The sequence below is a fragment of the Vombatus ursinus genome, unplaced genomic scaffold, assembly GCF_900497805.2.
Source record: "Vombatus ursinus unplaced genomic scaffold, bare-nosed wombat genome assembly UNPS02014808.1, whole genome shotgun sequence".
In the NCBI taxonomy this organism is placed as follows: Eukaryota; Metazoa; Chordata; class Mammalia; order Diprotodontia; family Vombatidae; genus Vombatus; species Vombatus ursinus.
The window spans coordinates 3742088-3769909 of record NW_020954586.1 but is presented as its reverse complement, the minus strand read 5'-3'; the positions used below and the strand labels follow the sequence as shown (position 1 = coordinate 3769909).

The window sequence follows — 27822 nt, the reverse complement described above, 5'->3', positions numbered from 1 at the left end:
TCCCCATTCACCATAACGGAGTGGTTCATTTATGGCTTTGTTGAGGAAGAACAAAGGTGGTGATGGACAGATGCAGGGGAGGAATAAAGACCTGAAGGGAAGAGGATGAGGGACTGGGGGTTATTTACAGTGGGGCAGATTGGTGGGCAGGAGGAACAAAGGCAGAAAAGGTGAAAATCAGGATGAAGAAGTGAGGAGGCGAAGCAGGACACAGGGCCAGCAGAGAGCAGCAGGAAAGAGGCCATCTGCCAGGGAGGACACCCCAGCCCAGGTAGCAAAGTGCTCCTCAGTACTAAGGTGAGTCAAATGCCAAAAGAGGATCATCAAAGAAAGGGTGTCGGGGCCTCTGTAACCAAGAAAGTGCACAACACCCACTCTGGGGATGCTCCTCTTCCTAAAAGGAGACGCCATATTGACATCGGACTCTCCATTTCTTGACTAAAGAAGCAGGGACTTCTAATAACAAACTCGCCTGTGCCCTAACCCTAACCCCAGCCTCTCCCCAAATCATCATCTTGGAGTCAAGGCCTAATGGGTCAGTATTTGCTCCAGAGCCACGATGTGCCAAGAGCCTTCAGCCTCTGCCCTGGATGGAGCTGGATCCACATGTACTGACTCACCCCATGCCCGGGGCCTTGATGCCATACCATTCAATACCACACGTCCATCCCCAGTGGTCAAACATCTGGTTCCCAGAGGGAAACTTTAACGCTATATTTTCTCTTTGAAACCTTGCAGAAGCATAAGAATTGGAAAAAGAAATCTTTTTTTGTGTGAGGCAATTGGGGTTAAATGACTTGCCCAGGGTCACACAACTAGTGAGGGTTATGTGTCTGAGGCTGAATTTAAACTCAGGTCCTCCTGACCCCAGGGCCAGTACTCTATCCACTGCACCACCTAGCTGCCCCTAGAAAAAGAAATCTTAAGGGGCAGCTAAGTGGCACAGTGAATAGTGCGCCGGCCCTACGGTCAGGAGGACCTGAGTTCAAATCCAGCCTCAGACACTTGACACTTACTGTCTATGTGACCTTGGGCAAGTCACTTAACCCCATTGCCTAGCCAAAAAAAAAAGAAAGAAAAGAAATCTTAGTAAAACTTCAAACTGGACAAGCTTATGATAGCTTCTGGCTTGCAACCTTCAATAACCCAGCCAGCTGGCTTTTCTTAGGAAAGTCTTCTAGTCTCCATACAAGGCTGAGGACCTTTCTAGCACAAGGGAAAGCATGATGAGGCAAGCCACAGTTTCCTCTGACCTGAATTAAGCTGCTTGATAATAAAGTCAATCTGGCGTATCATTTCAGCATTGCCTTCCTTGATGAAACATCGAAGGATTTCTTCCATTCCCTAGATGCATTAGAGAAAAGGATGTTAAGAGTTGTGGCTTCACGAAGGAAGCTTGCTTGTTCAGTAGGGTATTTACATCTCTCAAAGAAATTATTTGGCTGGGAAAAACTACTAAGTAAAAATTTCAACCATGTTGTTAAGCCCCCTCATTAACCCATATATGAAAAAAAAACCTGCTTTTGGTTTAAACAAGGACCCTGATCAGCCCTGTTATATTTAACCCGTCTGGATCTCAGCTTCCTCATCCATAAAAGGCAGGTAGACTAGATGACTTCCATGGTCCCTTCCAACTCAAAGCTCTGTAAGATTTCTCACCTCCATCCCATTCTCTCTGTTCTCATTTTCATCACCTTGTTCTATGATCTCCTGACCACTTTCTTAGTATTGTACTATCCCCTTACCAGGTCACAGAATCATCGCAAGATTGAGGTTTCAGAGCCTGAAGGGACATTAGATGTTCCCTGATTTACAGCCAGGGTTTTTTGTCTCGGACCAGTGGGGCCCTTACTTGCTCTCGATGTTGGCTGGTCACATGTGGTGGCCCAAGGGAGAGGGGCTGGTTGTCAGGGGGTGCCCTGACTGCTTTGGGGGCTTGGTAGCTTACTTGGGCTGCTTATGAGGAATTACAAATTGCCCTACCTACATCTAACCCAACTAACCCTTGCAAATGAACAAATGGCTTTCAGAGATTCCTGCAAAGATGAGATAAGGACAACATATTAGTATTACTAGCAAGCATCCCGAGATTTGTAATTGATGATCTCATCATATTCGACAAGAGAACAGAGAAAAAGACTTGAAATTATCAAGAGTATTTGAAACATGATTTTGGAGCATAACAATGAACCAAACCGTATAAAGCCATGATTAGCAAGACATTTTAAAACTAAGCTTTTGTTGTCCCAAATGATGTAAATGTGCCTTTTACCTTCCTCTGTATGCTCAGTACTTAGAACAGTACCCAGCACACAGTAGGAGTTTAATAAATGTTTACCGACTTAAAAAACTCTTGTTTTTAAAGAATGTGGAAATAGAATTTTCTAACCTGCTTTAAAAATTTTCCAAGTAATGCTTTTCAGTGGGTTTTGGACCTATTTTCTAAAACAAACAAACCAAAAAAAAACCTATTCAAATAAGATTTACCACTTCGATTTGTTTGCAAAAATAGCTGATTGACGGGTGGATGGGATAAAAAAAGAGCTTCATGATTCAGTCAGTGCAGCTAGCTGGTACTTTGGCCACTGGCACCTACCTCTTTTTGCAGAGTATCTTTCCATTATGACAGCCCTCATAACCCAGAAGGGAAAGAGTATGACCTCATTAACTAGACCTTTGAATCATCACTGTTGAATAAAGTTTCAAATCAAGATTTTCAAAAATAAAAAAGCATTTTTAATCCCAGAGTTATTGCTAAAAATATTATTAATGACTATTATATAATATATCTTATATGATAAACTGTTATTAATACTATTTTTAGTGAAAGCAAAAAGGGCTTAGGGTACCATTAATAAAATAAATCTCCCAAATATTCTTTATTTCCTGTTTATCTCATGGGGCAAGTAGGTGGTGCAGTGGATAGAGCGCTGGGCCTGGAGTCATCTTCCTGAGTTCAAATCTGGCCTCAGATACTTCCTAGCTGTGTGACCCTGGGCAAGTCACTTAACCCTGTTGGCCTCAGTTTCCTTTTCTGTAAAATGAACTGGAGGAGGAAATGGCAAACCAATCCAGTATATCTTTGCCAAGAAAACCACAAATGGGGTCACAAAGAGTCAGACAGGACTAAACAATATTTATCTCATTGTTTTTTTAACGTGCATTTTTGCATGTTTTATAATGCACATGATATATTAACATAGAATTACAAATATAGTTTACAAATAAATGAAGATACAGATATGGGGATAGGACTCCAAAACATTTTGGACAGGGGCACAAAACTGGGTTGGTTCCTAGTTTTATCTAAATTTTCCACTTCCAGATTGGCCCAGTAAACCTTTAAGGCGGAATATGAATGAGTGAGTGAGGGAATGTATGTAAATATGTAAAGTGATTTGTCATCACTCTGATTCCCCACATGAGGAGGAGAGGCAAAGGCCCTTTCACTGGAAGAGATGCATCTGCATAAGAAGGGGCCAGGCTGGGAAGGAGACCCATGGGGCAGAGACTACGACCTCCTTCATCCATGGGGAGACCCAGAAACACCAGAACTATTTGTGAATATAACCGTGACCTGGTGTCAGAATAAGAAGCTAGCCACAAGCTAGAGGTTTCACCCGTAGGGTGGCCTGGCCCCCTTGGGCAGGCAGGCCGGTGAAGAGCATGGAGCCTTCTCAGAATCATGGTTTTAAATGTATAAAATAAGGAGTATAGGATTACAGGAGGACAAATTATACTGAATTACAGTCATCAAATTAAAAAAAACAAAAACAAGTTCAGAGACCTCAGGTTGAGGCCCCGGGCTTGGAGTTAGGGTGAGGTCTCTGGCCTGGGAACAGAAGGCCAAAGAAACAAGTAAGCTTTATGGACACTGGCGATGGGCTGGGAGAATCACCTGTCAGGAGGGAGGTAAAAGGCCTCAGGGCCCCAAACCCCTCCAAATACCTATAAAAAATGGCTCTGAACAAATTCTAAAGCAGCAGAACCCACAAAAAGACAAAGTGAAACAAATTTACAACCCAAGATAACCTGGATGGTTGATCTGAAAGGTATATCGCATTGGGTGGGGACAGGAGTGCAGTTCCCTGTGGGTGCTCAGGTAAGGCAGGCCTTAGTGAACCTGGAGCAGGCCTCAGAGGACTGAATGGTGGGCAGCTGTGGTGGTTTCCAGACCTCTCAATCCAGGAACACCAAAGACAACTTAGAAGGTCAGTGGGAAAAGTGTGTGTCTGTGGTGAGAGAGAGAGAGAGAGGCACAGTCCCAGCCCCATTCCCCAACCTTGGCCCCAGGGCGGCGGCCGCTTCCTGAGCTTCCGGCCCACAGACTAAGGGAAAATCAAGTGGTTGATCAGAGGGGGAGTGCAGGGATCTCTCTGCTGGTGCAGGATTCTCTTGCTTTGCCCGTCCTAGGATCTGGGTTACAGTTCTGGGTGGTGGTCCTGGGGCGAGGAGGAGTCCTGGCATGTTGGAGCTTGTGGTGGCTGTGGACAGGAAATCCTCCTCACAGTTTCAAGACAGAAAAGAGTGCTTGTGGTCACTCAGAGACCAGAGCACAGGCCAGGAAATGAGTAAACACCTTCCCCTTGATCATAGCACCTTGGAAGAACTGAAAATTTACAGGTCCCTAGAAGTGTCTCTGAAAACAGCTGCACAAAACCCCTGAAGCTTGGGACAGTACATTCTCCACGCTGGAAGCAGACTCCTACCTTAACAAAGAGTTTATAACTCAAGTAATTGGCTGAGATCATGACCAAACCTCACAAAAAGAGTCAGACCATAGAATCTTACTTTGGTGACAAAGAAGATCAAAACATACGACCAGAAGAAGACAACAAAGTCACAGCTCCTACATCCAGGCCTCCAAGAAAAATATGAATTGGTCCCAGGCCTTGGAAGAGCTCAAAAAGGATTTTGAGAAGCAGGTAAGAGAAGTAGAGGAAAAAATGAGAGTGATGCAAGAAAATCACGAAAAACAAGCCAACAGATTGCTAAAGGAGACCCCAAAAAATACTGAAGAAAATAACACCTTAAAAAATAGCCTAACCCAAATGGCAAAAGAGGTCCAAAAAGCCAAATGAGGAGAAGAAGGCCCTCAAAAGCAAAATTGGCCAAATGGAAAAGGAAGTCCAAAAACTTACTGAAGAAAATACCTCCCTAAAAATTAGAATGGAGCAATTGGAAGCTAATGACTTTATGAGAAATCAAGACACTGTAAAACAAATCCAAAAGAATGAAAAAATAGAAAACAATGTGAAAAATCTCATTGGAAAAACAACTGACCTAGAAAATAGATCCAGGAGAGAGAATTTAAAAATTATTGGACTATCTGAAAGCCATGATCACAAAAAGGGCCATCATCTTTCAAGAAATTATCAAGGAAAACTGACCTGATATTTTAGAACCAGAGGGCAAAATAGAAAGTGAAAGAATCCACCAATCACCTCTTGAAAGAGATCCCCAAAGGAAAACTCCTAGGAATATTATAGCCAAATTCCAGAGTTCCCAGGTCAAGGAGAAAATACTGCAAGCAGCCAGAAAGAAACAATTCAAGTACTGTGGAAACACAATCAGGATAACACAAGATTTAGCAGCTTCTACATTAAGGGACCAGAAGGCATGGAATATAATATTCTGGAGGGCAAAGGAGATAGGATTACAACCAAGAATCACCTACCCAGCAAAACTGAGTATAATCCTTCAGGGGGAAAAGTGGTCATTCAGTGAAATAGGGGACTTTCAAGCATTCTTGATGAAAAGACCAGAGATGAATAGAAAATCTGACTTTCAAATACAAGACTCAAGTGAAACATGAAGAGGTAAACAGGAAAGAGAGATCATAAGAGACTTTTAAGGTTGAATTGTTTACATTCCTGCATGGAAAGAATATATTTGCAACTCATGAGACCTTTGTCAGTACTAGGGTAGGTGGAGGGAAATTATATGTATGTATATATATATAGATAGAGGGCACAGGGTGAGTTGAAGATGAAGGGGTGATATCTGGAAAATAAAATTAAGGGGTGAGAGAGGAATATACAGAGAGAAGGAGAAAGGTAGAGGTAGAATGGGGTAAATTATCTCACATAGAACGGACAAGAAAAGGCTTTTACAGTGGAGGGAAATGGGGGAAGGTGAGAGGGAATGAGTGAATCTTATTCTCATCGGGTTTGGCTTAAGGAGGGAATAACATACACATTCAATTGGGTACGGAAATCTATCTTACCCTACAGGAAAATATGGGGAGGAAGGAGACAAGAGAGCAGGGGGATGACAGAGGGGAGGGCAGATTGGGGGAGGGGGTAATCAGAAGCAAACACTTCTGAGGAGGGACAGCGTCAAAAGAGAGAATACAATAAATTGGGGGGGCGGGATAGGATGAAGGTAAATATACTTAGTTTTTCACAACATGACTACTATGGAAGTGTTTTTCATGACTACACATGTATAACCTGTATCAAGTTGCTTGCCTTCTCAATGAGGGTGGGTGGGGAGGGAGGAAGGGAGAAAATCTGGAACCCAAAGTTTTAAAAACATGTTAAAAAAATTGTTTTCACATGCAACTGGGAAATAAGAAATACAGGAAATGGAGTATATATCTATCCCGCCCTACAGGAACATAGAAGGGAAAGGGGATGGGGGGGGTGAGATAGAAGGGAGGGCAGATTAGGGGAAGGGGTATACAGAATACATGCTATCTTGGGGTGGGGGGAGGGATGAGATGAGGAGAAAATTTAGAACTCAAAATCTTGTGGAAATGAATGTTGAAAAGTAAAAATAAAAAAAAATTTTAAAAATGAGTGGGTTGGATAAGGGTGGGTAGAATTTGGAACTCAAATTTTAAAAAAACATGTTAAAAATTGGTTTTACATGTAATTGGGGAAAAATTAAATACTAAATAAGTAATTTTTAAGAATTCTAAGTTGAAAAAATATATAAATCAAGGCCTGAAAAAAAAAAAGGCCTCGGGAGTCATCAAGGCGCTGAGGGGGCCAGGAAGTGGGGGGCTTTCCTTCCTTGTCTGAATGAGCTGGCCAACGCCAGCACCCAGAGGCTTTAGGAGAAGAGTGTCTGACTCCTCCCAGGTGGAGCAGGACCGCGCAGAGATGGAGGTGCTGGAGGAGGCCACAGGCCAAGCAGGGCTGCTGCCCTTCCCGGGATCCAGCAGGCTCTGGACACTGGGAGCGCAGCAGGGAGCAGGGTGAGGACCACCCCCCTCCCCAGGAGGGAGGAGCAGCCGGAAGCTTCGGTGTGTGCTTTGGCTATGCCTGCTCCCAAGGTGGTGCTTCTCCCCACATTCCCTAAATGTCTCCATCGCTCCCCCTGATGCTGTGCATCATTGAGGAGGGTGGCCATGCCTCCAGACTTTGGCGCCAAATATCTGGTGGCCACTTTTCTTACCTCGTCGTTTGCTTCAAAGCCTCGGCTTTCTCCTGTCAAATGAAGGGGCAGTGGCTATGGCTTTGGGGGTGCAGACTGGGGCCATCCCAGACCCCACCCCCAGGGGCCACACTCTTATTGGCTTCATGGTGATCATTCTGCAAGCACAGCAAGGTTAGCTTCTAGGAAATGATGTCATTTGTTGCCTTTGGATGCAGAAGGAAACCAAGTCCAGACTGCCTGATTTGCGTCTCCTAAGAAAATCTGTGAGTCAGCTTCCAATGGAGGGACAACATCTTCATTTGGAGAGAGGTCACCATCTACACTGTCCAGCGGCTGGGGGGCGGGGTGCAGCTGACTCCCATTTTATGAACCTGACATCTGCCAAGGAGACCTGGGGGCGCACTTTGGGGGTGCCTCGGACGTGGTGAGAAAGCTGAGCCAATGGCCTGACTCCAGGGTGTGTTTTGTGCAACGTGACTGCCTGCTGCTCCTCGCCTCGGTTTTCATCAAGGACGCCCTCCATCTGTGTGCAAAGTATTCCAGTAAACATTGTCTCAAGACCAGACAGTCCACACAGGGCTCCTCCTGGGCCCTCCAGACCAAGCTGCATCTGTACCAAAGTGGCCTCTCAAGGCAGCCATTCCCCCTGTAGACAGCTCTGAAGGCTGGCAGGGTAATGGGGGTGTAGACCATGAGTCCTGGGAACACGCCTGCTCTTTCTGGGAAGGGCCTGAGGATGTGGGATGAAGGGGCTGGCCTCCATCAAAGCATGCGCTAGAATGACTGGCCTCTTCTTCCTGTACATCCAGTGAGGATAAGCTGCTGGGGGCCTCCAGGCTAGAGTGGAGTCTTGGCTGAGACCCCCAGATCCACCCCACATGAGCAGCATGTACCCCTCTGTGACTTCTGCCCTCCTTTCCTGCCTTGGGTAAAGGAGTTTAGAGATGAGGCAGAGGAGGCTTTGACCCCACGAGCTTCTAAGGGTCAGAGAGCTGGAGATGGGGCCAGAGGCAGCAGCCCAGCAGCGGCTATGTTGAGGTCAGATTCGGGAGAACTGTCCGAGTGTGAAAGAATTCACTTAGAAGGTCTCTGTAGCCATTGGGAGCTTGATTACTTGAAAGCACATGGACCTTTTTAGAAGGAAAGCTAATTGAGGCCCTGGTATTTGGGAGAACAAGGCTTATATAGAGGTGTCAGAATGATGATATAATTTATGGGGGTTAAAGATTAAGGACAGGATAAGTACAAACAGGATGAGGAAAGGGTTGCTTACAAGATAAGGAGGAATTTTATGTCACAGGATGGTTGACAGGATAAGAAGGACAGGGGGACACAGGATAAGGAAGAAAAAGCAATTCTTTTGGTCTTAAAAGATGAGGAGTAGTTTTAACGTATTTCAAGATAAAGGGAAAAGGACTTTAGGATGCCCTCAAGTTACAGGATAAGCTACAGAGTAAGTCCCAACCCTCTTCAGAAGGGGCCTCACAAAGTAATGGAAAAGCAACCCTTAATATTCTTTTTAACCCTTTGAGCACCGTATGCTGTATCCACATCAGCCAGACTGAGCCAGCAGCCAAGACGATGGGTCCACAACCAGGACAGCCTCTGCTGAATGCAGCATGAACTCTATTCAGGGCTGGCTGCTGAGTGACACGTGGGCTGGTGGTGGTTTGGGGAAAGGTCTGGATCCCTCTTCTTATAGCAGCAGCAGGACCAGGCTGTCACAGGCTCTCAGAAAGCTTTGGCCCATAGCAGCCTGTCCTTGCCCCAGGACACCGGGAAAGGGAAGGGGACTAAATTGCCCCATGGGAGTCTTTTGCACAAGCTCCCAGGTCTGGTTCAGTGGCTACCCCAAAGCCCAGCGCAGGAAGGCCTCAGGCCCTTCCCAGACATGCAAGGGCCACGTTCGCCACACTCTGCCCTCTGCGACCAAAGAGCACAAGGGCGTCCCCTCTGACTGGAAGGCCCCTCCGATCCTCAAAGCCAGCCATCATGGCCCTCCTGCGTCTCTACCCCAGGCTCCTTCTAGCCATCCTCACATGGCAAGAGCTTATGGCCTCTCCTTCCCTGGCTGCTTTCCTCTGGATGTTCTCCAGCTGATCAGGCTTTTCTAAAATAAGGTGTGCCAACCTGAACACAGCACTACGAATGTGCCCTGTCAGGAGAAAATGCAGCAGGAGGATCCCTGCCCTGGTCCTGGACACTGTGTTCTCTTACTAAAGCCTAATTCCACCCTAGCTTCTCTGATGGCCACTGTATCGGACTGCGGACTCACCCTGAGCTTGCAGGCCACTCAACTGCCTACATCTTTGTCAGACAAGTTACGTCTAACCATGCCTTGCCCTCCCCGTGCGCAAAGTTGATTTTTTGCGCCCAAGTGAAGACTCTACAGGTATTCCCATTACGTTCCATCTAGGTCCAGCCCAATCCTATTACGGTAATGTCACAGGTGATTTTTCCCCTAATCACCTACTATCCTCTCCCTCCTGTGGACATCTTGAGAACTAGCCCCTCGATGACCTCATGACCAGAAGAGTCCCCTGCATGCATGCAGGCTGGTTGAATGGCTTGCTCCGTTGTGTTTCTCTTTGTGCAATTTTCCTTCTTCATGTGACAAATGCCGTCCAGATCCAGAAGCTTCCTCATCCCTGAGGGAAGAACGCTGGCTAGGCTTGGGTGGTTTTGTCTGTTTGGGGCTCCCCTTTGGCTCCTTCCTCAAATGCTCTCAGGATGACCTGGTGCATCTTGGCCCTCGTCAGGCTGCCTACATGCTCTTCTTTCCTTCTATCTCTTCTGCTTCATGAGTCCCTATTGCTCATAATCTCCCATTATTTTCCTTCCTCAGGTTTTAGTGAATGAGTTGTTGCCTGGGGCCTCCCTCTCTCTGCTCCTTTGTCTTCCTTTGTCCAATTCCCATTGTCTGCTGTTAATGGTGTTTTTCTAAAATGTTAGTCTAGAGCCTTCAGTGGCTATATCATATCTTCCCCTTGTGACTCCTTCTTCTAACTTGGGGCTCATTTTGACTTCTGTCCTAACACACTGATGGTCTGATGTACTTGGACAACAGATTCAGAAATTATTCCCATTTTGGTAACCAGTCATTTTCCATTGGCAAGCTAAGTAAACTTCATCTCTTGTGATGCCTGCATGTTGAGTGCCTCCCCAGCCCTTCTGGAAGAAAGCACTGACTGTACGTCAGCATAAGACTTTTCTAGCGGATTCCAGTCTTCGACCACTTTTGTCTCTTGATCTTGAACTACACTGTCAGTCTTCATCCTGAAGTCATCAATTATAAAAGCCTGGAAATAACCTAAGTGTCTAACAACAGAGGATTGGTCCAATCACATGTGATGTACTAATGTAATGGTACATCATGCTACATTTGTGATCGATCACTATGAGGGGTATAAGAATAAGACAATAGCTAGCAATCCTACAGTTCTCTGACACGTGCCAAGCGCTTTACAAATATTATCTCATTTGATCCTCACGACAGCCCTGGGAGGGAGGTGCTGCTATTATCATCCTCGTTTTATAGATGGAGAAACTGAGGCAGACACAAGTGGCTTCAGAGCCGCACAGGGAGTGTCTGAGGCCAGATATGAACTCGGGTCTTTATGAAATGCTTATTGTGAAGTCAAAACCCAAAACAACCCTGAAGTAAAAGCACAAGGCCCAGGCTCACTATAAGCCTATAAAGGGAGAAGGGGATGGAAACACGGAGAATGCTGACAGGATCGGGGCTGACTGACAAGTCATCACAGCTGTTTTATGGGCTAAAATCATGTTTCCAAACGTAAGGTGACTGTAATGGGTTTTATGGAAGTCTCCTATGGGTGTTACAATAAATTACCAGCATTTTCTTTAGGTAAAAAGAGCCATCTAATGACAGCAGCCCCGCCCCATGTCTGTGTAGGGCTCTGGCTCCCCCCGGCCAGCGAGGCTGAGACCTGAGGCGCAGGGACATTCTTGTGGTATACCAAAGAGGCCCAGGCCACTTATTCCAGTGACTTGGGGCTCCACTTGGCCTCCAAGGGGAGTGTTGGGGCAAAAACTCCTAAAATAGTCAATTTAGTCTGTAATCTTTTCTGCCGCCCTTTTCTCCCTTGGGCAGATGCTACCAGCACATTTGTGGCTTTACAAGGACCACCATGCAGCCCTCAAAGGATCTCTGGATCCCACCCCTGCCAGATACGTACAATCTCTCCACCACGTTTCTTACCATGGCTCTTGCTTCCTCCCGAATGGAAGGTATGGAAAGAATGCTGTACAAGGCGCCATTCACATACGGCTGTATCTACAGGGAAAGAGACAAGAATATGTTGAACTGACTGTTCTTGAATGTCCTCTGTTACCACAATTCAAACACGAGCAGGATGAGGGTCAATGGCCTGGTAACAGCAGTGTCCTACATGCTGCGATGTCATGGGGTCTCCAAGTCAAAGGGACCCAGTGACCATCCAGGATAAACCTAAAGAGGACCCTCCTCTGCGCTGTCTCTGACAAGAGGCATCCGCCTCTGGCGATGAGAACTGCCTGGAAACCTCTGCCCCCCAGGCTCCTGCTTCTGCCCTGGGGGGGCCGAGCTCCCCTGCACCTGACATCCTCCCTAAGTCTTCTCTCCTTCAAGCCACCTAGAACCAGGCCTGCATGACCTCATAGCCCTGCCTACAGGAAGTACCATGGCCGGCCTTCTCTTATCAACGCCCTTTCTAAAACTGTGTGTGCCAGGGCCAAACGCAGCGGGAGCTAATGGATCTGGGATTTCATGGCAGCAGTGCAGACTGCCCCACTCCGGTCTCTCTAGTTCCCTCCCAATGCTGGGGGCCCTCTTGGTTCGTTATCGGCCCCTCCCTCCCCAGTCGTGACCGGCCGCGTCCCTTTCGCCTGAGGCTCCATGCTGGGATTGGCAGCCAGTCAGTGGTCTGTGTCTCATCTGTCATTCTTCAGACTAGAGAGTCCCAAAACTCACAGCCGGCCCATGGCGGAATGAGCCCTGCACTGCTCCTGGATACTCCGCCTCTCTTACCGCCACCCAGGCCCTTTTCAGAGGACCTGCTGCTGCTTCTCTTCTACTTTAGGATGACCACACGCTGAACCAAGCGTGCATCACATCTCATCTCTCTGGAGGCAGCTGGTCCAGACCTTTTGAGCCTGACGTGTCATCTTCTCCATTAGAGTGGGAGGTCCCTGAGAACTGACTCTGCATTGTGCCTATCACCAGCACCCAGGATGGAGCTGGGCACACGGTGAACGTTTAAACAATGCTTCTGATTGGCTGCTCTGACGTCGGTGTCGCTAAATTGTCCTTTCTATTGCAGCTGACGAGGAGAGAGAGCAGGGGATCCAGGTGCGAGCCCTCTGGGGCAGGGCTTTCTCAATGTGTCCGTACGTGTCCCACATCACCCTGGCTCCTCCTGCATCGGGTTGAGCGGCAAGCTTCCTGAAGCCCCACACAGGGTACGCACCCAAGGACCCCTGGCGACGACCCTGTGTCCCACAGCAGCAGCCTCTGAGTTTCTCGCCTCTCCCCGTTCTCTCAGGGCTGCCTGTGATGGCGCTCAAAGGGCCAAGGCACAAGACCTAGACAACATGCTCCATGATGGAGTAAGTGCCACGTTGCTGGTGGTCTTTAGGATGTACGAGATTCAAACAGAGTGACCAAGGCAGTGTGTGTAACAGACAACCGATGTTCCCCAAAGAGCCTCCAAGGCAGCTCAGGCTTGCCACAGCGCACCAGGCTTCCCCGGAGCCCCGTGTGCCTGGAGCCCCTCTCCTCTCCTTCAGCCAGAGCTGAGGCACCCCGGGCTCCCAATCTGGGGCTTCTCCTCTGCCCCAGCCGGCAGCTGAGCCAACATCACGGCTGGGGTTTGTGCATACGCATCTCTGTCTCTTTTCGCAGTTGTGATCAAGGGAGGACTGAAATTTTCAGATGACTGTAAAGGACAAAGATCCTTTCTGGGCTAGAAATTGACTTCTGGCTGGCTCCCAATGGCATCTTTTTGTGGGACCCAAGGATTGTCCACACAGTTATGATGTGAGCTGGGAGATGCCAATTTGATAAGGCAAAGCTATCAGGGAGGGCAACTTTGGGAGACGCGGGGACCTTTCTCTAGGATCTGAGAATCCGATTCACACCAGGCTGCACACAGGCAGATTTGGTCTACCTCCTAACAGCTACAACTACACTGAAGTGGCAGTGAGGCCTCACTCTTTCCAGGCACCTATCTGCTCACACTGACAGTGACCCACCTCTAGCCTCCGACCCTTTCTCTTCTGTGACAACGTGACCCGCCCTAAAAGCCCTGGCCTGTCTCAGGAGGCAGTGCGTCCCTTGGCGGGGGGGCTATTGAGGGGAGGGGGATTAAGCCACAGTAATGCAGACACACACAAGTGCGCCGCAGCAGGAACGAGGATGTGGTGAGTGGTGGAGGAGAGGAGCATCCTCAGATGCGGCAGACACGCAGCGGCAGGGATGGCCATCCACTGCGCATCTAAGAAGCGGGACCGAGGATCCTAAAGTCAGCGTGACAACCAGCTGCCCGGTCAGTCGTACAGAACCAGCGGCAGCAAAGCCTCACCTCCTGGTTCTCGTGGCCGAGCAGATCCGACAGGACTTTGAGCACGAGGCCGGCCACCTTAGCGCACATGTTCTTACCTGCAGAAAAAGAAAACAGATGGGACCCGGCCCGGAATGTGACCTCACCGCTGCTGCACGGCGAGGCCGCGACTGCTGCCAGCGCTCCCAGGGTTCCCTCGAGTTTACTGACACTTCACATTCATCATCTCGTCCGATCCTCAAGACAGCCTTGGGAGCAACATGTTGTGAGCCCCACCTGGGGTGATGGCGGCTATGTGACTTGCCCAAGGTCTCCAGCTGCTAGATGTCAGAGGCAGGATTTGAACTCTGGTCTTACAAACTCTAAGTCCGACACAGACTCCACTGCGACTCCCAGACATGCCGGCCCCACACAAGGACCATTGCGGCCCTAATCGCTATGGAAATAAGCACCAAACACCGGTTGGAAGGGAAGGGGAAGGGGGTCGGCATTTATATGAAGCTTCACAAATATTTCATTTGATCCTCACAACCACCCTGGGAGAGAGGTGCTATTATTATCCCCATTTGCATTTGAGGAAACTCAGGCGGACAGATTAAATGACCTGCCCAGTGTCACACTAAAATTAGTATCGGTTTTGTTTTGTTTGTTGTTTTTTTAGGCAATTGGGGTTAAGTGACTTGCCCAGGGTCACACAGTTAGTTGAGTGTCAAGTGTTTGGTCTGAGGCTGGATTTGAACTCAGGTCTCCCTGACAGCAGGCCCAGTATATTATTCCCTGCACCACCTAGAGGCCTCTACTGGAAAGTTGGTTGGTTAATACCAAGTTGAAATACCAATTAACTGAATTCCTATTACCTGAGAAGAGGCCAGTATTAGCTCATTGTTTCTCAGGTCACCTGGTCTCAGAACTGGGGATGGGAACATGAGTAGGCTGCTTATTAGGTCAGTCTTCACTGACCCTCCCATCCCGTACAGACGGAGCTCCAAAGTATGGTTTCCTCCTCCCAAGAGGACGAGAGTTAGGCCCAGGGCCAGCCAAAGTATGCTAATAGCCTGGCCTGGCAGGGAGGCTCTTGTCTCCTCCTCTGGGTTTCTCAGAACGCAGACACCATCCTGAGCCACTTGCCCACCTCAGGCTAATCTCCCGAGGCCTTCTGGCTGAGTGGATTCACCAGAAGCAGGGCCCCTGCTGCCCTACAAAGACAAGGGCAGGAGGACAGAGGCCTTGGGTCATCGTCCACACAGTTTTGTGAAGCATCAGAGCACTGGCTGCGGAGTCAGGAAGACCAGGGTCCAAATCCTATTCTGGACACTCTCCAGTGCAGGAGGGACCTGTGGGGGTCACTTAGCCTAGCCCCTTCACTTTACAGATGAAGAAACTGAGGCCCAGAGAGGGCATTTGGGTTGAAGATGAGTGAGAACTGTAGAGTCCAGGTGGGCAGAGGGACACCAGGCTTCTGCTATGACAGCTGGCCCAACCCATGACCAATACAACACACGTACCCCTAGAACGGCTCCCTTCACTACTCCTGAATCTCCCGAGCTGATGACGGTGGTGAGCAGCATCGGGCCCATGGGCATGCCGGCCCGTCCCCCCCAGACCCCAGGAGGCAGAGACCTGCACTGCGGAGGCAGAGGTTCATGAGCAAGGCGACGGAGTACTCGAGAGTGTAGTCGGACAGGCAGTCGGGATCCCGGAGCACTTCGATGAGCCAGAAGATGAGGCCGTCCCGGATCATGGCAGACTGCAGCGCACGCCTACAAGGGAAAGCCCTGGGTTATCTCACACGGGCAAGAGAATGCAGTCAGGAGCCGGAGCAGAGATCTGGGCCCAGGACGAGCGCCGGAGCTGCCCACGCTCAACAAAGGTGCCGGATCCCACACACTCACGTCCCTTTCTCTTGCTTGTCTAAACGGACACCAGAAAGGGCAGAGCTCTGCAGAGTGCCTTCACGGGGGAGACAACAACTCAATTTTAGGGGGCAGAAATCTAAAGGGGGTTTCCACACACACTCCCTTCCTTACTGGCCAATTCGGCTCCACTCTCGAAGGTCAGGCTTGAAAACGTCCTGACTTCCTTTGCCAGCCTCTCCATGCTTTGGTTTGCTCGCCTAGCCAAAGCTGGAGGGAGGCCAGGTGGAGAGCGACCAGAGCTCTGGGTCTGAGACACAGGTTCAAAGCCATCTCTGCTGTGGCCAGCCCTTACACCTCACCAGGTCTCAGTTTCCTTCTCTGTAAAATGAGCTAACTGTGATGTCCCTTCCCCAGGGCCTAGGTCTTGAGGGGCCTCACTGCAGTCTCCTAAACTCAAAGAAAGCTCCACGAATGAGCAGCTGTGGTGCCCTCGCAGCCTTGGCCAATCTGTAGGAAGGAATGGTTTCCCCTACACAACCTGAGGGGTTTGAGCAGGCGAAAGGTGATTATAAAGGTGCCCCAATCCACCTTGAAGCAGCCGTGACCGCTCGGGCTGGCTCCCGGGCAGGGCCCCCTCTGTTAGAATTCAGTGAGGGGGAGGCTTTCTTTCCACCATCTGGTGTCCCACTTTACAAGCTGCCAGCCCCCTGCCCCCGCAGACCTGACATGCCATCTCCCTGGCTGCCCCCCAGGCCTGGCACCTTCTCCCTCCTCACCTCTGCCTCTGGCCTCCTTCCTGACTCCACTAAAATCTCACTTCTGCTGGTGCCCTTCAACACCAGTGCCTTTCCTCTGGCCTACCTGCGCTTATCTAGTGTGGGCAGGCTGTGAGCTCCCTGAAGCCAAGGATAAAAAACATCCTCTCCTTGCATCCCACCCACTTAGCACAGTGCCTGGCACCTAGACAGTGCTTGGTGAATGCTTCTGGACTTGGAGACTTAGTAGCAGCAGGGAGGGGCAGCTAATGCTGAGGGAAGTCTGATGGCCAAGCCCTGACTATGCTCTCCCTGGGGTGCCTCTTTCCCAATGTCCTCAGAGTCCCACGGCCACTGGGGCTTCTTGGTGGAAAAAGGTCTCAACCAACCAAGGGAGGAGAAGATGATGGGTCACTCTGTCACGGTGAGTGTCATCTACCTTCCCATGCGGTGAAATCTTAGCGGGAAGATGCCCACTGAGCACACCGAGATCTCTAGGATACTGAAGCTTAAGTTCATATTTCTCAGAAAGGGAGTAACACGTCATCGTCTATCTGCAAAACCAGGAAGAGATATTTATTCACCACTGACGTGTCTCCACACCTTAAGAAAACTGACCTTTTTGGTACACAGCCACAGTTCTGCTTAGTAGTTTATCTTTTGTTTACAGAGATGAAGTATGACTGTACCTTGAAGAAAGAATAACTGTGGGGGCGGCTATTTACTCTTGTATTCTGCCTGTGAAAAGTGGTGGAGAATTATACCAAGAGCAGTAGTCAAGGATTTAGAGTGGGAGATTGAGAGTGGTAAGGGACCTTGGAGGCCAACTAATATAACTCACTTTAGAGACAAGGAAACTAAGGCCCAGAGAAGTTCAATGGCTTGCCCAAGGTCACACAACTGGTAAGTATCTGAGGCAGGATTCCAATCCAGATCTCTTGACTCCAAATCCAGTGCACTCTCCACTACACCACACCACCTACCCCCTCCATTCAACCACTCTGGATAGTAACAATTCCTAAGTCTAAAGGTTTGTAGGGCTCATTTCTTCCAACAACCTTCTGAATATGAATCTCATTCCAAGGAAATGTGCAAAAGTTATAGCTCCTAAAGAGCACCCTTCAATGACTCTAGCAGATATTGGGCTGTTGGTATGGAAAAATCAAGCATTCCTGAGATCATCCAAGTCCACAGTGAAACAGGATCAGTAGCACCAAAGGCCAAAGGGAAGTTTAGCTGAAAACAACCTTTAGAAGACAAGCAGAGATCTTCAGAAGGACCCGGCAGATGAAGGAGTTGTTACAATTCCTCTACAATTCACCAACGCCTCCCTGACATTGAAGAACAGTGAGAAGACGGATAAAAAAAGAGCTTTCCTCATTACCATGAAGAAAAAACACTTTTCAGGGCATCACGTCAAGTCAACTTCATTAGGAGGGTTTTTGAGGTAGAATAGATTACTCTACAGGTAGTGAGCCCCCTGTGACCCTCAGATCTGAAAACAAAAGCTATATGACCATGGTAGGCAGGATGTGTGCTGTGAAGTTTGGATTCAATCAAAGGGCCGCACTTAAGGACCTAGAGGAGCACACGCGGCCTCGAGGCTGCAGGTTCTCCATCTCTGCTGCAGGGTGTACGGTGGGAGGGATTCTTTTTAGGGTACAATTGGACTGGAGATCTACTGAGAGTTCTCATAACTATGAAATTCTGTGGTCTGAAATGCACTGGCGCGTTGTCCAGAATAAAATAAAATATTGACTTGAAACCTTCCATCTGTTCCCTTTTACAAAGAGACAAGTGTGGCACAGACTGTCAGGGACGAGGGTGACAGAGAAGGTGGAGCTCAAGGAGGTGGGGTCCTCATTAAGGAGGACTTCATGGAGGAGGTGAGACTTGGGAAGAAGGAAGGCACCCTGGGAGAAAAACAGAAGCAGTGCCAGATTGGGGATAGAGGAGTCAGACGGAGACTTTGCCCCCAGCTCCGTGCTCTGGGCCTCAGTCTCCTCCCTTATATAAAGTGCCCCTGAAAGAGCTAGGCATGGACTTGCTGGAGCTATGCGGAGCCTGTGGGACAGTCAACACACTGACAAGGGCGTAAAGGGCAGCTCATCTCGGGGGTCCCAGAAGGTGGATAATCCAACAGACTTCCCTCCTCTCAGCAGGAAAGTGAGGAACTTTGGGTGCAGAATGCTGCAGACCCAGCCAATGGCTCTGCCATTTTTCTTATTCCAAGGGAGGCCTCTATTGTAAGGGAAGGGGAGTTCTTTGGGAGGTGGAGGAGGTCTTTAAAGCAAAGATGCCAGTGAGACTTTTAAAGAACCCTTGACTATTTCTGAGCCATGCACTTAGGGGCTTGCTTCCCACCTCCCTCCCTCCCTCCCTCAAGCAGCAGCAGCAGCACCAGCACCCAAGCACCGCTGGGGGCAGCTGCAGCTCCCTCCTACCCCACCTGCTGCAGAGACCTCACCTGAGGCTGAATTTCTGCAAGGCCCCCAACACATTCTCCCGGGTGAGCAGGTCCTTGTCTTCCTCCTTCAGTCTCTCCTCCAGCATCCTCAGTAGCTTGGTGTTCTGGGAGAGGTACAAGCGACCTAGGACAGTGGAGGGGGTGGAGAAGAGGTTCAATCTTGATTACGTCAGGGGCACTCCCCAGACCATCCCTGCATTGCGTTAGCACAGGCCTGGCTTGGGGGAATGAGAGGGGAGAATGCATTTTAAAAATAATATTCAAGGATTTCTTTCCACAAAGCAGTATTTGGGCAAACTATGGGTATGATGTGAAGACAAGAAAGGCTACAGCTGGGGACATCAGCCACAAAACATACATGCTCATCCGTTCTGAATGAGGTTTTCTTAAAGCCTTTTTGGGTGGAAGAAGTCAAGACTGAGGTCTATGTAAAGGGGGTGATCCTGAGAGGTGGTCACCAGTATGGAGGCCCCTGACCACACCTCTTTCTCCTGGGAATACTCGGGGAGGGAATGCCGAAGCAGCAGCAGCATCAACCCTGTAACTGTGCAGAGGCCGGACTCTGGGACTAGTCTAGCAGATGGAAATCACCAAACAAAAGAAGCAGGCTATGGCTCTGACCCCACAGTCCAGTTCAAAAGCAGGTCAAAGGTGGGCTGCAATTCATCAATGGCCCATGAGTAAAAATACCAGCTGTGCCTTCCTCAGGTGCCATCTCAGAGCCTCCTGGGGTACTGCCATGAGTCATGGGTGTGTGGGGGGACACAACGTAGAACCAGGGCTGTCCATCAGCACTGAGTTCCCAGGTTAGCCCACACTGAGAAGCGTACGTGGTAGAGTAGAACGTCAAGAGAGCTGAATTTAAATCCTGGAGTTGATACTGACTTGTATGACTTTGGGCAAGTCACACAACCTTTCTGAGCCTCAGTTTCCACATCTGTAAAATGAGGTTAGAAAGACTTGTACAACCTACCCTGCAGGAAGGGAGGAGGTGGGGTCTATGATGCGGCCAATACTCTGTCAACTTGAAAGAACTATGCCAATGTGTTGCTTTTATTGAATAACTGACTCACAACATTTGAGAAGCTGGAGACTTCTGCATGCACACCCAGATGTGCTCAAACCAAAACTGAATCTGTGGAAAACCAAGACACCTCATTCTAAGAGAGGGCTCCCTCTGTGCCTGGGACCAACAGTGGCTTGTCTTTGGGATCTGTGGATTCACTTTGATTTAGAAAGCTACACCCTCCTGAGGGAGAAGGTGGAGAAGGTGACTGGAAGTCAGTTTTGATGGCCTCTTCCATTTTGTGGTGCCCTGAAGAGGGCACTGCCAAGTGCTGGTGGTGCCCTCTGGGCACCCTGCAGAAAGTCACCAGGCAAGGCAAATCCCAGACAGTCTCTGTGCTTGGCTAACAACAACCCCAGTGAGCTGCTTGCAGCCCCGTTAGGAGGCACCAACAAAGGGAAGAACCTTGGGAGCTCCCAGAATTTCCAACCCATGGCCACGAGTGGACCACGTGCGGTGAGTGGGATCCCACCCCTCACCTTCGCAGAGGGATGCAAAGGCATTGATGAGCCGCGCCATGTACTGTCGGACCACGTCACTCTTGGAATGCAGAAGCTGGAGCACGTTTCTCTGTAGGAAAAAAGCCCAAAGTAAAGAAGGAGAGAACTGGGAATGATCTCGAGTGCCTTTCTTACCAAATCTATGCGTGAGGAAAGGTCGGAGCTGCACACACAAACGGGGTTGTGCCCACGTGGCCATTATCTTTTCCCCCAACCCATTTTTCTCACCCTTCCAGTCTACTTGGTCCCTAACTTCAGTAGGATCCCCCCCCCCCACTCTGGCTCACCTCATGTATCCAATCAGTTGCCTTTCTACTTTCACGAGTAGCTCCTGCATCCAACCCCTTCCCTCCACTGACAGTCACCTCCCCTCCATTAGTGCCGGCAGCCTCTTAACTGGCCTCCCAGCCTCTCCCTTCTCTTATCTGTCCCTCACACCCCAGAGATCTGAAGACGCGACTCCTCTCCTCCATCTGCTCCAGTGACTTCCGGTTATCTCCACAGAGAGGCCACAAAGCCCTCTGCTTAGCTGGAAAGCCCCCAGCCTCCTTGGACTCTGCACTCTAGCCTCAGCTGTCTGGGCCACGTTCTGCATTCTGTTTCCAAGCCCTCCCTGGTCATCCCTCTGCCTCGGATGCCCTCTCTCCCTAGCTCTGCCTCACACGGACCCTCTCTTCCTTTACGAGGCAGCCCATTTTGTACATGAAGCCCCCTCCTCTCCTACGCAGAACTGTTTCTAATTTACTTTAGATTCATGCTGTGTAGACACACATGTGCTTGTCCCCCAGTTGGAATGCCAGCTTGTTGGGAGTGAGGATGGCGAAAGTTGCCAAAACAGTTTCTGGGAATGTTGAGCAGCCCAGAGAGGGTGTGTCCCTGCAGAGACGGTGTGGAGAGGGCCCAGGCCTCTCTGAAACTGGGCTCCATGCTATCAGTCCAGACTGACTCACTTGACTCCTCTTCAAACACTTAATACTGTAGCCAAACTGGACCGCCCGATGTTTTGTCTCTGCCTCTGTGCATTTGTACAACCTAGCCCGGTACTGGAGCACTCTCTCTCCTCCTCGTCCTGCCTTCAAGGCTCAGCTCAGATGCCACCTCCATGAAGCCCTCCCTTAAATCTCAGTGCCTGTGCTTTGTGCTTTCTCTCTCCTCAAAATACCTTCTATTTTAGTTACAACACAGCTAAGAATTTTAATAGAGTCAGTGCTGGTCCAGAGGCAGGAAGACCTGAGTGAAACTTACTAGCTATGTGAACCTGGGCAAGTCATATAACCTCTGTTTGCCTCAGTTTCCACATCTATAATATGGGGATAATAACAGCACCGACCTCACAGGTTTGTTGTGAGAATCAGGTGAGGTATTTGTAAAGCTCTTTGTAAACCTTAGAGTGCTATGTAACCATTAGCTATTATTATTATTGTTATCTGTGTATGTATTATAATCCCCAATATACTATAGGCTCCTATGAGTGGGCGTTGTTTCATTTCTAGGTCTGTATCTCTACTACTCGATCAACAAGCAGTCATCAAGTACCTATTATACGTCAGGCACAGCAGGAGGCGATGGGCATACAAAGACAAAAAACCCCAAACGTTTCCTCCCTTCAAGAAGCTTCCATTTTCCTGGGGAAGGTGAGACACACATATGTAATTAATTGTACACAGAATAAAGACAGCCTAAACCTGAGGTCATTAGCTAGGAGGTGAGGGAGACCTGAGAAGGCATCGTGTCCAATGCTCCGAGGCAGAGGCAAGGCAAGGTGAGTCGAGGAGGGAGGGCACACCAGGCATGGGCGATGGCCGGGCAAAGGTGGAAACGAGATTTGTGGGTGTTGTGGGTGAGGAACAGAGAGGGGCCAATCAGTGTGTAACATATAGTCAGAAAGAGAGGTTAGAGTCCATTTGTGAAGGACTTTAAAGCCAAACAGCAGAGTTTACCTTTTAACCTAGAGGTAACAAGAGAGCCACAGGAATTTATGGAGCGAGAGAGTATACCTTAGGAACATCTCCAGAGCAGCGAGGTGGCGCAGTAGAGAGAGCACCAGCCCTGAAGTCAGGAGGACCTGAGTTCAAATCCGGCCTCAGACCAAACACTTGACACTTACTAGCTGTGGGACCCTGGGCAAGTCACTTAACCCCAATTGCCTTTAAAAAAAAAAAAAAAAGAAACATCTCCTTGGGAACTATGAGGAGGCTGGGTGGAGAAGGGAGAGGCCGAGACAGGGAGCCCAATGAGGAGGCGACAAGCCTAAGAAGAGGTCAGAAATGGAAGATGTGATGGACGGAGAAGTGCTGGATGGAACCCTGTGCCAGTGACAGGGGGCGCACCATTTAGGACAGTCATGGTTATGAAAAGGACAGACAAGCAGAAGGCGGCGAGTCTGGGAGGGGAGAGGGGGCAAGGTCTATTCTGGACATCAGTTTGAGCCATCCCTGGGACGTCCAGTTTGGAATGCATAGCAGGGAGATCCCAAGGAACCTGGGAGAGTGTGGTGAGAGGCTGGAAACCTGATTTATGGGGCTGAGAAGTGAATGGGGTCTGCAAAGAGAGGAAGCAGCAGTCTGTGACCGTTTCAAGGAGAGTGGTGGAGACATGGGATGGCAGCAAGAAGGGGCAGGTGGAAGAATGGGGGAGGCCCGGGTATCTTTGCAGACCAGGGAAAGAGCCAGCAGAAAAGGGGACGCTAAAGAGGGGAGAATTCTGAAGAGACGGGAAGGGGTGGCATCTGGGGCACAACTGCCCTGAGGTGGGCCTTGACCAGGCCATCTCCTCCTTGCACAAGAGTGAAGGAGACAAGGCCGAGGATTCCAAGGGGAGATGGAGAAGCTCATGGTGTTCCTCGGACAGCTAGGAGGCTGCGTCATCTGTCACGAAAGTGGGGAGAAGGCTCACGAGAGCCATCGTGGGCAGTGTGATGAGTCTGTCAGGGAAGAACTGTTAGGCAATGGGCATACGAGCAGAGAAGGCCTTGGTTAAAGAAGGTAGCAAGGGCTAGGGATGCAGATCATGGCGGAACTGATCGCCCACAAGCTGACTCTGAAGTGAGGAAAGGGAGAAGACAGCGGCGTCTCCAGACCCTGAGGGGACAGAAGGGGGCTGACAGCAGCAAATGGGGCAGAGGCCGCGGGGGATGAAGAGCAAGAAAAGACCGCCTCTTCAGCAAGTCAGCCCGATGCTGAAGGAGGCTGGAAGCCAGACTGCAGCTGGCTAAGAAATGAGTGAGAAGTGAGGGAGTGGAGACAATGAGTGGAGATGGTTTTCCGGTCTGTTTGGCTGAGAAAGGGAGGAGAGATTTGGATGAGAGTGTAGGGCTTGGCAGGGACTAGGGAAGGATGGAGGGCCAGGGGCCTGTCGGAAGGCAGCAGCAGATCGAGGAGATCTAGGGCACAACTGAGGGGCAGTCTGCTGGGGGTGATCCGATGGGCAGCCAATTCTGAAATTCCCCTCTCAGATGATAATTACTTGGCCTTTCATCCCTTCTAAGACCTCACTCCCAGACCTAGTCTTTATCCTCAGGACCATCTGCAGTCACCTCATCCTTTTCTGTTCTCCCAGTTATCCCTCTATTATACTGCTCACAGTGGCTAGCCTGGACCTTCACCAGATGAGGCTTAGAGTCAGGAAGACCTGAATTCAAATGTTGCCACAGACACTTAATTAGCTGTGGCACCCTTATGGACAAGTTATTGAACCTGTTTGCCTCAGTTTCCTCTTCTTTCTCCCAAGGTTGTTGAGAGAGCTAGTATTTGCAAAGTGTTTCCTAAGCCTTAAAGTACTATGTAAATGCTTCATTGCTGCCTGTGGATCATGGGCAGTTTATCAAGGTCCTTACTCAAATGTGGTGCCCAGAACTGAACTTGGCATTCCAGTTCTGTCCATCAGGGCTGAGTACAGAAGGAATAAGCTTAGCTCCTAGTTCTGGCGCTAAGCCTCTCCATGCAGTCGGAGATTGCAGTAGCTCTTGGGGAATGACATCCCCCTGATGACTCAGGTTAAGCTTGCCAGCCACTATGGCCACCAGATCATTTTCAGATGAAATGCTGGCTTAAACTGCTGCCTAGCCACACCTTCTCTGCCTCCTTTTTGGAGCCTAAGCACAAACCTTTATGTTTGGCCTTACCAAATCACATCTTATTCTAAGTCGCCTCATGCTTCAGCCCATCAAGATCCTTTGGACCCCGATGATTCACATCCAGGGGAGCAGCCATCCTCCTCTCCTCACCTTCGGCCATCCACAAATCTGAGGCCGACGGCACCGATCCCTTCACAAGCTGCCCAAAGGCCGGCTGCACTGGGGTTAGCAGCGAAAGGATCACTGGCTCCCCGGGAGAATAGGAAGGGAAGGTGGGAAGCCTGGTTCATGGGACTGAGACCCCATGAGGGTAGAGGGTACAGAAGTGGAAGAGGCAAGAGTCCCCGGCTGGTTCTTCTCCTTGGTGCTGTTTGTCCTTTGTTCTGGGAGGGGATCAATGACATCACGGGGCGACGTCTTGACTCCTGCGTGGACCGGATTAAGTCAAGCAGAGCTGAGCAAAGTCCTCGGCCTCACTCTCTCCTCCTGAGATGTGCAAGTTCAACGGCAGGACCGGGCCTAGGAAGCAGTGGGTGACCTTGGCCTTTCTAAGTTAGGGTCCTTCTCAGGCCTCAGTTTGTCTGAGGCAACACCCATTCAATGACCAAGGGCTAGATAAGAACTGAGAGAAAAGAGGGCCTAATTGACCATCACAAAATTATTGACCTAGGAGGAGCTTAGGAGAGGAGGTGCGGGAGAGGAGGTGGGATGACAGCCTGAAGGGGGTTGGGGCAGAGTGGCTGTGTCTGCTGGGGCAGAGAGGGTAGAACCACGATCAATGGGTGGCAGTTTCAGAGACAGAACAGTTGGGGCCGTGAGCTGATTAGGCTGCAAGGTGCCAATGATCTTAATGCCTTAGCAGCCCTTAGTGGTGGGGCCCCAGGACTGGGCTGTGCTGAATGCCTTGGGAGGATTCTAACAGAAATGGCATCAATTCCCTCCAAGGCTAGGGCACCCCCCACTACCAGGGTCCTGGACAGCCCTGCATCCAGACAGCCTAGCGAAGGGAAAGGACTTTTTAATTGTTTAAATTATCCGCAGGAGGGGCCAGAGAACACCTTGCCTAAGGCAGGCAGAAAGGGTCAAGTCTTCAGTCTGCGCAGGTAACAGGGGTCAGGTCCAGTGTGGAGGGGGTCAGGGAGAGGTCGGACTCCCTGGCCTGGGGGGGTCCTTTCCAGCTCTGAGATCCTCTGAGACCATGGCTTAGTCCTCATCCTCCTCAGCCTCGCTGAAGCTCCAGATGCTGCAGTCTGTCCTCTCTCATTCCCGTGACCCCACATCTCCTCCTTCTCAGGGCCCTTTCTTTGCTGGATCATTGCCCACATTCTCCCATCTCTCAGGGCTCCATCCCAGGCCTTCTCTTCTTGTAAGCTCGGCTCTCAGTGATTCCATTATTGGCTCCATGAAGGAAGACATGTCTGTCTCTAGCCCTACGCACTCTCCTGAATGCGTTCCATACTGTTAGCAGCCTGATGGATATTTCCCATCAACACCCATCTCAGACTCAACATGCCCCAAGCAGATCTTCCCTTTCCTGCTAAGACTCTTCCTCCCCCTCCTCCAGACTGCATTGTGGCACTATCCTCACCTCCTCCCTTCTCATCACCCGCTCATCAACAGCTGAGTCTTCCCGACTCCCTGGGGCTGGCATCTGGTCTTCCTGCTCGTCCCTCCTAGCCACCAGCTAAACTCAGGTCCTCACCACCCCTCTCCTAACAGGCCTCTGTGCTCTGAGTCACCCCTGGCCCGTGGCTGAAGTCTCCTTCCATCGGGCTCTAACCTGCCTTGCCAGGAGGACTGACCCTGCCCCCAGCCACACTCTCCCTCCCCTCGCCCGTGTCTGAGCACTGATCCAAGCACCCCCTGCTTCGTGGCAGGCTCCCTCTCCAGACAAGCCTTTCCTGATGTACATGGTTCCCTTTCTCTCCCTCCTCCTGCCCTCCCTATATTTCCTTCTGTGCTCATGTTACATCTTCCAGCAGAACCTGGGGCTGGGGAGGGGAGGGTGCCTGGCTTTGTATCCCTAGCCTTATACTTTCTTCCTTTAGGGCCATTCCTCAGGGTAGGAAGGTCTTGGTGTGGAAATGCCCTCTGCCAATGCAGATCAACAACAGCCAGTCTGTGACAGACAACCTGAATCTCTCAGAGATTAAGTGACTTGTCCAGGGTCACATAGAACATGTGTATCATAGCTTGAACTATTTACTGAATTAAATTTCTATGTAAACACCCATGTAACAAGGAAAAGCTGGATTAATTCACAAGTTCAATTTAAACAGCCTGATTTCTTAGACTCTATGCCGTTGACGTCCCATGAGATCACAGACATGGGGTGCCGAGCAGTTATGCATGTGAATTTTCAGGGAGAATTTCTGACCTTCCTGCTTGTGCTACCCACATAGAACCTGAACGCTTTCCTCAAGAGGAAACCAGACAACCAAAAAAGGGCGAGGATTTCGGTGGGAAACGGATCAATTGTCTGGCCTTTCAAGCGACTAAGTGATCCAAGCCACAGGACAAAAGGTCAACAAAGAGCCAGCATGGGTGAGATCACGTGACCACAAACCCTCCCCGCGGCCTCCCCTCCTGCCCCACGCCTCTCTGGGCCTTGTTCTTCTTTCCACTGACACAGAAAGGCGAGGAAGGGACACAGGTGACCCTTCTCAAGCCTCAACTGTCACCTCAGCAACGAGGCGAAGGTCAGAGACCACAGCTGGGCAACATGACTGTGCTGTCAGTGTGGACTCTGGACAGAAAAGGGAGCTCTGAGTCAGGAAGCCTGGGCCTGCCTCTGAGACACACACACACACACACACACACAGAGACACACAGACACACACACACACACACAGACACGCAGACACACAGACACACACACACAGACACGCAGACACAGATGCATAGACACACACATACAGACATGCGGACACTCACAGACACATACATGGACACACAAACACACAGACAGATATACACAGATACAGACACACACACATACAGACAGACACACAGACACACACATACAGACACACACTCACAGACACACACATGGACACACAGACACAGACGCACAGACACACAGATGCACAGACATACATACAGACACACAGATGCACAGACACACACATACAGACACACAGACACACACATACAGACACAC

General features: G+C 49.8%; 1 protein-coding gene across 4 annotated transcripts in view; it reads right to left on the bottom strand.

Annotated features, from left to right (window-relative positions):
- ARMC9 (armadillo repeat containing 9) overlaps positions 1 to 27822 on the bottom strand; it is a 143821-nt gene that overhangs the window by 48725 nt on the left and 67274 nt on the right. For all 4 annotated transcript variants that reach the window (XM_027875238.1, XM_027875240.1, XM_027875239.1 and 1 more), the window contains 6 exons: positions 20567 to 20657; positions 19022 to 19145; positions 15564 to 15703; positions 13965 to 14041; positions 11606 to 11680; positions 1254 to 1344 (listed from right to left, as the gene is read on the bottom strand). In XM_027875238.1, coding sequence (XP_027731039.1) covers positions 1254 to 1344; positions 11606 to 11680; positions 13965 to 14041; positions 15564 to 15703; positions 19022 to 19145; positions 20567 to 20657 — 598 coding nt within the window. The remainder of the gene's footprint in view (positions 1 to 1253; positions 1345 to 11605; positions 11681 to 13964; positions 14042 to 15563; positions 15704 to 19021; positions 19146 to 20566; positions 20658 to 27822) is intronic.